At 38.1% G+C, this 13,222-nt stretch overlaps 1 protein-coding gene across 1 annotated transcript; it reads right to left on the bottom strand.

The window, feature by feature from the left end:
• Positions 1–292: 292 nt before the first annotated feature.
• On the bottom strand, positions 293–9,993 carry ABRA (actin binding Rho activating protein). The gene is made up of 2 exons (XM_069080905.1): positions 9,217–9,993; positions 293–1,864 (listed from the first exon to the last, which is right to left on the bottom strand). The coding sequence occupies exons 1-2, from the start codon at positions 9,933–9,935 to the stop codon at positions 1,387–1,389; spliced, it is 1,197 nt and encodes a 398-aa protein (XP_068937006.1). The 5' UTR covers positions 9,936–9,993; the 3' UTR covers positions 293–1,386.
• Between the last annotated feature and the right edge of the window lie 3,229 nt (positions 9,994–13,222).

Raw genomic sequence — 13,222 nt, 5'->3', positions numbered from 1 at the left:
AATTAATGCTGTTGGCAGTTGTCTATGTCCTACTGTTTTACACAATGAGTCCTATTTTTTAAGCTTTGTTGTTTGACAGGGAATGTTTATTGAAACATTGAAACAGAGAATTTTTATTGAAAAAACAGGAGTTTAAATTAATTTTAACTTCAAAAACGTTTTCATTAGTTTTTTTTTTGTCATTTTCTGGAGGCAGAACACAGGAAAAATGGTCAGTCATTTCCAATAATATCATAAGATATTACTGATGTTTCATGAGATTTTTATGTACATTTTATAAAATAATTCTCCCTCTAATGATCTATATATTTCTATAGAGTCATAAACTCTGGGAACTAATGAAACTTGAGGGCAGGGACTGTTTTGTCATTTTGTCTTATCCTTGAAAATAGTAGTTCCTTAATAAATATTTGTTGAATTGAAGAATTATCCTCTCTCTGTTGGATATTTGAGCCCTGTTGTCCTAAACATCACATAGTGGAAAGTATCTAAGAGCACCAGGGATTTGTGTTTGGATGTACTGCTTGTACATGGCACCCAATGAGTAGGCCCCATGAAGGAAGGATGGCAAGACTCCTGGTGACTTGCCCAGTAGCCTGAGCTCATATGGGAGTCCTGAAGGATTTCAGGATCACATTTAATGACTTTGGGATCTGTGGGATGCTATAATTCCAAGAAAACAATATAAATAAAATAGTTTAAATAAAATTTAGATTTAGTTTAATGACTATTAATAAGAGATACTTCAGTAAAAAAAAATTGACAGACCTCAAAGTCTTTGGTTCTAGAAACAGTGTTGGACTTGGAGTCAGAAAAATGGGTTTGAGTCTCAACTTAGCATTAGTACTAGCTGTGTGGCCTAATCACAACCCCTTTGAGCCTATGTTTTCTCATCTGGAATAGTGATATTTGCACTACTTACTTAGAGGAGTGTAATGGAAATCTTGAGGATCTAATCTTGAGGATCTAATGAGATGATGCCATGATAGAAATGTAAACTGCTCATACTATTTCTGCTTTTTCCTATTGTTACTACCTTTCTTAATTAATCCTTATGATTTATACCTTTGCTGAAAACTCATCGACACTTCTGCATTAAACAGCCCATGATTTTAGATCAGAAAGTGGCCTATGTTATTTTGGATAAAAATGGCATTTCAAATATAAGTGGCATTATTAAATGATATTAACCATTTGTGTCTATTTTCTCAGATGTCCCAAAATTTCTCCTAGATGGAAGAAGATCCAAATTGCCATAAAGTTGTAAAAATAATAATTTAATATTTGCATATCTGATACTCAGTAGCTTGCATTTACACGTCTTCTCCATTTGTAGTTAATGTCAAGATAAGATAGATCCTATGATACACTCATATGGCTATAAGATCACTCCAAGAGCGTAATTACCACATCGTCATCTCGGCCTTGCCATAGCATTTCTCCTTCAAAGTGAACAAGTCCATGTTTCCTGGCTCTCATAAGAATGCCCACCACCTTATCAGAAATCCGTACATATCTGTCAAAGAGTTCCCCAAAGGTGACTTGGATTTTGCCATCCCGTCTGTGGCGAGCCATCGTTCGGATGACAAAGCACAGATCCATGATTTCCCGGTAGATGTGCTCTTCTGCTCGCTTGGCCCGTTCAGCAGTTTTTGTTCCCTCTTTGGGGCGCCCATAACCCTCGTCCCCTTTGTGCAGACGGGTGGACATGGCCAGCTCATGATCAAACTCTTCACTAAAGGGATTCAGCTTTTGGTATTGCAGATGCTCATCAGCCCATTTTTGCCATCTCCCCGTCATGCTGTTCACTTGGCTGTATTTCCTCTGGGCCTTGCTGCTGAGGTTCTCTGCAAACCGGCTTGCCCTAAAAGTGAGAAAGGAAATAGTTTCAACACCAAGGGATATCAAAGTTATTAAAATACTCTTCTATGATAATCCTTTTCCCCCTTGTCACCCTGTAGTACTTATTTCAGAATCACAAGGTAAAGGCATTTTTGAAAATTACATGTTTTAGAAATGGAATCACTTTTAAAGGACCTGCACAAGTCATATAACCTCCCTGTGCCTCAGTTTCCTCATTTATAACATGAGGTAGATAGACTCAGTGGTCTCTAATGTCCTTTCCATTTCAAAATTTCATGATCCTATGACCTTTGAGATGAGTCCTTTTGCAATCATAAATGTAAATTCCCTCTACTGAGTCTGTTTTAAATTTTTATAAAAAAAATAATAGATTTTCCTAAATCCAGTGCATGCACATGTACAAACCTCACTGGTTTGTCCTATTCATGATTATCAATTGCCCAAAGCTTAAATAGCAAATATAAATGCTGTTCTGAAGGATACTAGAATGTTAACCATAAAACAAAATTTTGATACTAGCAAAAAACACCAGAAAATTAGTCAATACAAGAACTATGCAGGCAACCCTAGAAAAGATGGAAGTAACTCTCTAAGTTATATATTCAATTCTTATTTGCTCAACAACAATAATTAACATATGTTTAGTATTTATTTCATTTAATGAAATGGTTTGGGTCAAACTGAGGGCAGCTAGGTGGCACAATGGATAGAGTGCTGGGCCTGGTGTCAGGAAGACTCTTCTTTCTGAGTTCAAATGTGGCCTCTGACCCTTACTAGCTGTGTGACCCTGGGCAAGTCACTTAACCCTGTTTGCCTCAGTTTCTCAGCTATAAAATGATCTGGAGGAGGAAATGGCAAACTACTCCATTATCTTTGCCAAGAAAACCCCAAATAGAGTCACAAAGAATCAGACATAGACTGAAAAGGTGACTGAACAACGACTGAACTTGGGGTCAAATCATGATCGAAACATCCTTAGTCTTACACAGATGTTAATAAATATTTCTTTAAAAGAATGAACTGGGTAATTCCATTGATATTTTCATTCCATTTGACATTGCAGTGACAAATGTGAATACCCATACTTTTATCTCTGTCAAAATGAGAATGAAAACCACTAGATGGCAGATTTTCACTAAATCTAGGGTTGAGTTTTTCAAAACATGAGACCTGTATCCAGTACTCTATCATCATACTTATTTTTCCCTTTGCTAAAATTAAAATGATCGAATTTGCTACAAACAATATATTTTACAGGTATCAAAATTATAGTCTCTTAGTATTTGAGGAAAGAAATGAATTTCCACCACTCAATAAGTTTTGGATTCATATTCAGATGCTTACTAGCTGTGTTACCCTGAATTTAACTTCTGAGCCTTAGTTATTTATTTCTAAGGGTAATCACAGAGTCACAGATATGGTCCTTCATTCCTCTTATCCTCCTAACTCTCCCCTTTCCTTCTCTCCCTCCCCCTGCCTTGCCCAGTCAGACAAGAAAGCAGATGAAAACCAAAGGAAACTCTGTTTTAAAAAATCCATAGTCTGGTCTTTAGAAAAACAGGCTAGTTCCTTTCCATCTGGATGGACCTCTTCTCATGTTCTCCATTGAATTTTCTTAAGAAAAATTAGGTAGATGGAGAAAAACAACCCTGGCCAGTGGCAAAGAGACTTTATTTTAAATCCCAGCAGGAAAGTCTCAGGAACAAGGGATTTCCAAAAAGCTGGGGAGGCAAAAATACAGAAAACCTGTGGGAGACAGTGGAAAAATGGAAGTGTGAAGAAAAAGTTAGGAAGAACATGGTAGGAGAGGGAAAAGTGAAAATTGGATCATAACCTGATTTTGGTTAGAATTTTAACAGGGAATAAGGTGATAATTTAGACAGCCTACAGAAGGGAGATGGTTAGGCTGGAAAAGTGATAATCATATTTGGTTAGAAAAGAAATAATGGAAATTTAATGTGAATAGAATGATGCTAAAATATATTAGAATAAAACAAATGAGAAAAGTGAATTTTTTCCACTCAATACTAAATTTTCATTATTTAATAGAATTGCTTTTGGTCTCTAGCTGCTTTCTTTAAATTCCAATTATCTTCACAGGGGGAATAGACTTTTTAAATGGGGTAGTTGTCTAACTACCTATCTGACCATTTCACCTGAATTCTCTGATTGGGAAAGGGAGGAAGACACAGTAAGACACAGATGGCATCTCTTCTCTTTAATTACCTGTGTTGAGACAGATTTGTTTTTCTACAACCTGAAGAAAACCTTAGCCACCTTAAACCCATTTTTCTCTTACTTGGATGCTTTAAATTTCTAAAGTCCTCAGATAATCAATAGCACTTAGATTTATTTCCATTTATTTGAGAGATGGAATGGTTGAGATCTGGAAATGAAAGCCTTTCTCAGAGTGGATCTCTTAATATAGCTGGCTCCCTGCTCCCAGCTGTAGGCACCGGCAATCCTGGTTATAAAAACCATGTGAGAGTCTCAGTAGGCAATCTTGGAATTTAGATTTCTGGAGAAGCAGCCTGGACTGGTCTAGAATTACCTCTGACATTCAAGGATGCTGATATAAACTGATTTCTAGTACTACATGTTCTCATTAAGGATAGAAATGGTGGCAGAGGATACGGAATAGAGAAACTAGGAAAGAGATTAAAGGTAATCAGTGCTCTTGCATAGATCTCAAAGACACAGGAAAAAAGTAGTGGTAATTGGGTCATACTAGCTACATTCTTTAAATCATAATAGACCTTGCATCAGGGCTGGTTTTATCTTTTCTCTGATTATGCAATCCAAAATTAATATGAAGAAAGAGGGAAAATCCAGATCTTATACAACTATAAAATATTAGAATTGGAAGAAACAAGGATGGCCATCCCTGCCAGCCCTGTCACTTTATAGATGATGGAACCAAGATTCAGAGAAGTTAGATTTTATAAAATTCATACTTTGAGCTAGTGGCAATGTTAAGATTGGTATCCAGGTCCATAGACTCTCAATCCATTGAGCTTTGCACCAGACTGGTTATTTTATTTTCATAACTTTATGGGCCAAAAGCATCTGAGAGTATTTGGCATTTGAGCTTAATTGTGTTTAGGTATTATTTGGGGTTTTTTTTTGGTCTACACCTATGATTTCATTGGTAAAAGGAATTATTATCTACCAGTGCAGGTTTGATCCCTGCTAATAGTCTTGGAACAGTTCTTAACTTTTGTGTGTGTATTCACGTACTTATCTGGTAGCCTAGTAAAGCCTATGAACCCTTTCTCAAAATCGTTTTGAAATGCAAAAAATAAAGTACATAAGATTCCAAAGTAAATCAACTATGTTAAAATATACTTATCAAAAAATATATATTTTTTAAAGCTCATAGACTCAATGGTAAGAATCTCTGTCTTAGAGAATTGCTGAAAATGCTGAAAGATGTCTTGTCCAGGTCATGCAGCCAATATGTCTTAGAAGCACGACTTGGACCCGGATCTTCCTGGCTTGGGAATAGTTCTCCATTCAGTCCTTGGTTATGCTTCCAAAAGAGCTGAGAGTCCATCAATGTGCATGCTCTTTCCACGATATAGATAGCCACTCTTACATGTCTTCCTTAGTAGATAATTTTATGGGTTGTTAGGGTAGGCCTAGCCTACCTGACCAGGGAACTCCTGGTCAAACTTCTTCTACCAATGCCGATTAGTATGTTCTCTGCAACTCAGCCTCTGAGGCACTGAGAAGTTAAGTGACTTATCCAAGGCCACAAAACCATTATATATCAGAGCAAGGTAAACTCTCTAGCCATTAAGCAACAATGCCTCTCATTGTTTGAAATAAAAAAAAAGTCATCACCTAACTAAAGAAAGCGTCAAACTTTCTGATGATGAGTAAATATTTGAGCTCAGCTAGGCTGGTCCTCAGTGTGACAGATATAGAATTTCTTGATGAGTCTGTTTTCACTGCATTTTGAGCTGAGTAAGAGCCTAAGGTTGTGGTCTTTCCTTTGAGAGTCTGGGCTCATCTCTGTGCCACTGATGAGAAATCAAAGCATAACTTTGGAAGGATATAGAAATCATAATTCTTTTTTTTTAACTTTTAAAAATGTGAAACTGTAGGTATCCACATAGGATGATATATTTTTTTCCATGTTTCTTCAGAGCTTTAAACTTTCCCATATTCTGAGCCACTATGAACCCAGAGCTGAAATGTAAAATGGAAGAATTGTACTAAAATAAAAGGTATTTTTCTTGATTATAAAACTATTTTCACCTGATTCTTTTTTGCTTTTTTTGATGGAGGAAGGTAGGGCAATTGGGGTTAAGTGACTTGTCCAAGGTCACATGGCTAGTTTTGTGTTAAGTGTCTGAGGCTGAATTTGAACTCAGGTCCTACTGACTCCAGGGCCGGTACTCTATTCACTGTACCTCCTAGCCACCACCTTTTCTTTATTTTGGAAAATGTCCAGTATATCCAGGATCTTGTTAAAATTGGGTCCTTCAATTTTGATAAGCCAAATAGCTTTGTTCATAGTTTAGCATAAAGAGTGTTGAACTGGGAGCTGGGAGGCCTGGATGGAAATTTTTCCTGAGACACTATTTGGGTGACCACAAATGAGTCCTTGAACCTTGCTCCCAACCTCAATTTCTTCAACTGCAAAATGGTAATAATAATATCTCCCCTACCTACTTCATAGAGTTATAGGAGAAAAACTCTGTGACTGAATCACTATAGAAACATTAGTTTGTGTTTTTGTTATAAAAGTCTTTGAACTTGGGATAGTATACCAGGATTGGAGTCAGGAAGGCTCATCTTTGTGAATTCAAAACTGGCCTCAGAGTTTTACTAGCTATGTGAACTTGGACAAATCACCTAACCCTGTTTTCCTCAGTTTCTTCATCTGTAAAATAAGCTAAAGAAGGAAATGGCAAACCATCCTAGTTTCTTTGCCAAGAAAACCCCAAATGAGGTCACAAAAAGTCAGACATGATTGAAATGACTGAACAACAAACAACATGAAGGGCAATGTGGTATAGAAGATTAAACTTATAGCTAGGAAGACCTTTATTCAAATCCTGTCTCTCTCTCTCTCTCTTTTTTTTTTCTTTGCTTTTTGGAGGGGGGGAAGGCAGGGCAATTGGGGTTAAGTGTAACCCAAGGTAACATGGCTGGTAAGTGTTAAGTGTCTGAGGTTGGATTTGAGGTCAGGTCTTCCTGACTCCAGGGCCCATGCTCTATTCACTGCGCCATCTAGCTGCCCCCAAATCCTGTCTCTGACATATAATGTCTTTATGCCCTGTGCAAGTAATTTAACCTCTTTGTATTTTGAGCAACTTTCTAAGACTGTAAAGTAGAGAAGGACCCTGCATTGGTAAAGGGAACTTTCTTACCTAGGAATTCCTTAGACCAATGAAATCACAGATCTATTCCATCTCTTTAAGAATTGAGCAAAATATTTTATTCCCCTCAAGAAACATCACAAGAGGGTCCAGTGTACATTTCTGTGATTCCCATTAAGGGAAAGACCCCTAACATCAGTCCTCCAAAATATATGCTCCTACTTTGGAAGGAAGTAAAATTGCATAGAGATTCTCTGCCATGGATATTACTTGAGTAATTTTATAGATTAAGTTAGAAACAGGGCAGGCATTCCCCAGCTGATTGACAGCCTCTGCATCTTGTTTACCATTTTCCAAAGGAATGAGGTATTTCAGCAAGGAATTGCTGAAGTGAATCACATACTTCATTAAGAATAAATACCACTCACAGGTGGCTTTAGCTGTTCTGAGGATGTAGATTAGAGGTTTGTCTCAAAATAGAAAGCAGAAACCCAATACTGTGGGCACTTCTTTAAATGATATGTATAGATCTTTAACAGACAGCTAGGTGGTACAATGGATAGAGTGCCATCTATCCATACAATGGATAGAATTCTCATCTTTCTAAGTCCAAATCAAGCCCCAGATACTTAGTAACTGTGTGACCCTAAGCAAGTCACTCAACTCTGCCTCAGTTTCCTCATTTTTAAAATGAGCTGAAGAAGGAAGTTGCAAACCAGTCCAATATTTTTTGTCAAGAAAACCTTCAAATGAGGTCATGAAGTCAGCCACGACTAAAACAGCTGAACAACTGTGTCTTTAAGGGAGCACAGACCAAAATATTGTGATGTGGAAGAAAGAGCAGTAGGTTTGGAATGAAGAGATCTAGCAATTCAGTGCAATGAAAAGTGTGCTAGGTTTGGAATTCAGTGAGCCTGGGTTTGAATTGCAGGGCTGGCACTCAATATTTGTATATTGCCTTGGCCTTATACTGTTTGAATCTTATTATGAGAGAGTTGGAGTAGGGGGCGGTTCACCTTTAAATAGATAAGCTTATAATCCTACATTAAACAGTTTACAAAACCTTAATATTCTCAACTCTGTAAGAAGGAGATAACACTTAGACTACCTAGCTTATTCACAGTGCTTGTGAGAAAAATTCTCCAAACTTTGGAGCTCTAAACATATGTGAAATAAAGTTGATGTATATGTAAACTGTATGCGTACATATATATTATATGTTATAAATACATGTACACACATATATGTGTATGCATGTATCTATATTTGCTCTAAGCCTGTGTTTTATCAGTGCAGGGAACTCTCAGCATGAAAATTCCCTGAAGTCATGAAACTTAATAACTGGCCTGAAACTTATAGGCAGAGTTTCCTGGCGTCCCTGAGAGGTTTAGTGAGTTGCCCAGTGTCACAGAGCCCATATATGAAAGGAAGTTAGGTGGTATAGTAGATAGAGTACTGGACCTGGAGTCATGAAAAACCTGAGTTCAAGGCTTGCATCAGGCATTTATTAGCTGTGTGACCCTGGCAGAGTTACTTGACCTCTCTCTGCCTGTTTCCCCATCTGTAAAGTGAGGATGATAACAGCACCTGCCTTACAGAGTTGTGAGGACCAAATGGCATAACAAAGGTTAAGCACTTTGCAAACCTTAAAGTTCTTTCTAAATGATAGCTATCAGCATTAATGTATCCGCGGTAGTGATTGAGCCTGGATTTTTTTGTTTCCAAGGCAAGACTTCTACTCACTAGGCTGTCTGTGTTTCATAATAATACATGCATTTTAAATTCATGGTCCTATCCCAGCAGCTTTTGTCTCATTGAGGAAGGAAGGAAGGAAGAGAGGAAGAAAAAGAGGAAGGAAGGAAGGAAGGAAGGAAGGAAAGAAGGAAGAAGGGAAGGAGGGAGGGAAGGAAGGAGGGAAGGAAGGAAGGAAAAAGAGAAATGTAGCACTCTTTTGTCTTTATTGTGGACCTAGAGAGTCTCTTTCCAGGGAGAAAGGGCCACCCTAGTGTAGCATGAATTCACTTACTGTGAAGGCATGGGTCGCTTAATCCTGGCTACAGTCACATGGTCTCCTTCTTGCTTGTTGGCCTCCTGCTCTAGCCGCTCTTCAGAATCCCCTCCATAGCCACTGTCCTCAGTGTCTATGCTGTCACTACGGCTGGTGGGTTCCTCTTGCTCTATTTCTTTCCAACCTTTGGTCAGTTCAGAGACCAGATTCAAGCACTTCCTCCTCCTGGTTGGAGAAGTATGGTTGTTCAGGATCTTGTCAATGTGATCCAAGTCTTTTCCTTCCTGCCAAGATTTGGAGTTGGTCCCATCATTCTCGTATCTGTGGCTGAGAAGGCTCACATCCCCTCCTCGCTCATAGACTTTGTTGACCACCGTTTTGGTGACCTCTTTCCTTTTAATGTGAGTCTCCTCAGGTTCATCATCAGCAAAGTTGTTTAAACACTCCCTGTCTCTATTTGAAAATGGCTTTGCCAGTGGACACCTCTGTCCTCCTCCTATACTTTGTTTTTCCTGTAGGGACTCTAATGGTTTGGTATTTTCGCTCTCTTTGGGTGACTCACCTGCTTCCTTAGACCCACCAGGCTGCCACCCTGAAGGTTCTTGTGCTTGCTTCGTACTATTCTCATTGGCCCACTGCTGCCAGCCTCGAGCTAGACTTATAACTAGAGAGGCTGTTCGGATCTTCTTTATCGCTCTTTGAGCTGGCTTCTCCTTTGGCTTTTCTTCAGGGGCCATGCTGTTCTCTTCTCCTATCTCTGTCCTGTCAATGGCCCTGAGTAAATGACGTTGAGCACAATAGTGTGTTTGGGATTTAAATAGAAGCAGGGTGTGTGGGGTGGGAAGGAGGATCTGGTGACGATGGAAACTATGTCAGGCATTTCTCTCTAAGATACAGTGCCTTAGATGTGACAGGGTTCTTTTTTTTAAAACACCCTGGCTTGCATTTCATCCTAGCAGGTGGATATTACAGATGGTGAAGCCTGGTGACATAGAGGCACTAAGGGCCCCAGTGGAAATTATGAGATCTGATAATCTCTTCTGCATGTGCTCTTTGACCTTGCACTTGCACAGTAGTAAATCATGATTTCCTTTCCCTTAGTAATATTAGAAGATTACCTTTCAGGATAATTATAAAATGAAACCTATCATTTTGTTTTGTTTTCAGCCTTTTGAGAAGTGCTACAGAATCTATGAATCATAGGATGTTAGGGCAGGAATGAGCCTTGGGGATCATCTAGTCTAATCCTCGAATTTAACTGATGAGGAAACCAAGGGCCAGGAAGCTGATTAAATGTGTGCATGTCATGCAGGATTTTTTTTTGGCCCAAGTGTCCTAAGTTGGATGTAGAACTCAAGTTCTCTGACATCTCTCCTTTTCCTAGTGTTCTCAGTTTAACTTTATAATGTTCCTAATTTTTTTCAGTTACATAACAGAACGGTGAGAATGTGGGCTACATGTTTTAGCCTTCCTGAACTGGGAGACTGCATTGCTAATATAATCTTTTAAAAAGACTTATGTAACAGTTGTTCTCTGACCTAATCAAGGAAGTGCAGATGAGTTTACTCACGAAGGAGAGCTGGTTACATCTCTGTTTTTCATATTTTCAATTATATACTCTCTCCTCACTTAGGGTTTTTTTTTTGGGGGGGGGGAAGCTATCATTTCACCTCTTGAAGAGAATAGACTGGAAAAAAATGATGTTTATGATCAATCAAAAAATCATCAAGCATTAATTAAATGCCTAGTATGTGCCAGACAGTATGCTAGGTTGTGAGGATACAATGACAAAAATGAAATGCTTCCTGCTCTCAAGGTTTTTTTAATTCTAAAGCGGGAGAGCACATAAACATATATAACAGGTATGTGGGGTGGCTATGAACTATGTAACACCTCCTACCTCTCACCTGGAGTGCGCAGATACCTACATTACTCTCTGAGTTGACTCTCTCATTCTAGCCTGCTCTCACATCATCAGGTCTAATGAAGGACAACCATGGCTCAATCATTCTCTCAGGGTCCTAAGACTAACTCTTTTGTGAGGGAACATACTTCCTCTAATCACCTTGTTAGCTCTTGAGCCCCCACCAATGCATTTCTATTTATACAATATTTGCATATTCATAATATCGACACTTTTAGGTTTTAATTATTGCTTAATAGTAAGGGAAAAAGATAATAATATCATAGGTACTCATATATTAAAACACATGTATGAATAATAAGTATAATACAATCCACACATAAACCTGGTTCACATTCTCATCAATACACTCAGTATCTGGGGGAAAGAGTGAATATACACTTACGGAAACCTGAAAGGTAGCACATGGAATAAGGAAAAGTAATGTTCTTAGAGTACCTCATAACTGTGAACCTCAGTATCCTCTATTTCAAAAACTATCTAGAAACATTTTTTTTTTGAAAAATGTAGTTTATGTTCTGAATAGATGCTTTCACTGCTGAGTTGGTCAATGCTGTGTTTGACTAACGCCTTACTGAGTATAATGTCTCAGTCAAATGAATTGATCTGAGAATGACTTCTATGATTCTCTTCTCATCATTTGCTCCTCTACTTGATTATATGTACTCAGTTTTGATTATAGTACGTATCACTTTCAGATTCAAATTTAGCTGATGAAGCTCTGAAATCTATCCTTTACTTCGTTCTCTCCTCTCTTATCTTTCTAGGTTTAGACTCTGGTTTTCTCCACAAATGCCTCAACTTATTTTACCATTAGTAACCAGATTCTTATCTTCCCAGTAATCAGATAAGTTATATCTGTCCCCCAAAGAACAGAACAGCTTTGGAGTCCTAATATCCCCAGTTTACTACATATAGCTTGTTATCTTAAAAATCTGGCAACAACTTGTCTCACAATTCTGGGTCAGGTAACTACATCAGTAATTCTTTCTCTTAGACCTCTGAGCAGACAACTCAGTCTCAGATGTTAAAGGGACAGCAAATTACATAAATATTTACAAAATAAATAAAAAGTAGTTTTAAGAAGAGAGGACACTAGCAGCTGTGGGAATCAAGAAAAAAATTCATTAAGAAGGCAGTACTTGCCTTCTGAGTTGGCAGTACCTGCCTTCTGAGTACAACCTGAGTTGAATCTTAAAGGAAATAAGGGATTCAAAGAAGTGAATGAAAAGAGAGACTTCATTCTAGGCAGGGAAGACAGTTAATGCAAAGGCATAGAGACTGGAGATGGAGTGAGTGAAGACTGGCAAAAAAGAGAATTTGACTGAATTTTGAAGAAATTGATGATTATGATGAAGACAAAATAAGAATGAAATAATGATGATAAAAATAATTAGAAAGATGAGGCAGTGGGGCATGATGGGAAGGCAAGCTATGGATTTAAATTCTACCTCTGGTACCTACCAGCTGTAAAACCCTCAGGCAAATTACCTAATCTCCCTGGATCTTAGTTTTCTCATCTGTGAAAATGAGGGCATTGGGTTACATGGCCCCTGAGCTCCCTTTCAGTTCTAAACTTATGATCCTATGACAAGTCCGTTTTACGTTAAAAGCACTATCAGTTTAGTTGTACCCAGATGACAGAAAAAATCTCCCAGGATATGAAAGACTTGAGAGCATAAGCCATAAAGATCAGTTTTTCTATCCCTTTTCTTCCTCATCTAATAATGCTGACAAACTATTGACAATACTGATTGAAAACCAGGCCAGGCTAATTGGAATGTGAAAGACAGAATGGTAGGTAATTACCTGTGACTGTGATGTACAGTTATTTTACAAAGAATACCTGGCACGTTTCTAATCTTCATAATAACTGCCATTTACCTTCTCAGAGGAATACAATTGGGGAAAATTGTAGCTCCAGTTCAACCTTTCCTGATAATGTTAAGTGAGTAGTACCAGGGCAGAGTCAAATTTCTTTTGATTACCATGAGGAGATTCTATAGCAAGAAATTTTAAACATTCAAACACTGAGGGACTTAATGCATGATATGAAATTTTTTGCATTCCTACAATATCTCAGAATATTCAGTACCTATT

The sequence above is a fragment of the Petaurus breviceps genome, unplaced genomic scaffold (genome assembly GCF_028583685.1).
Source record: "Petaurus breviceps papuanus isolate PSGF00001 unplaced genomic scaffold, PetGlider_PUasm1.0 98, whole genome shotgun sequence".
Classification (NCBI taxonomy): Eukaryota; Metazoa; Chordata; class Mammalia; order Diprotodontia; family Petauridae; genus Petaurus; species Petaurus breviceps.
This window is presented reverse-complemented; position numbering and strand designations above follow the sequence as displayed.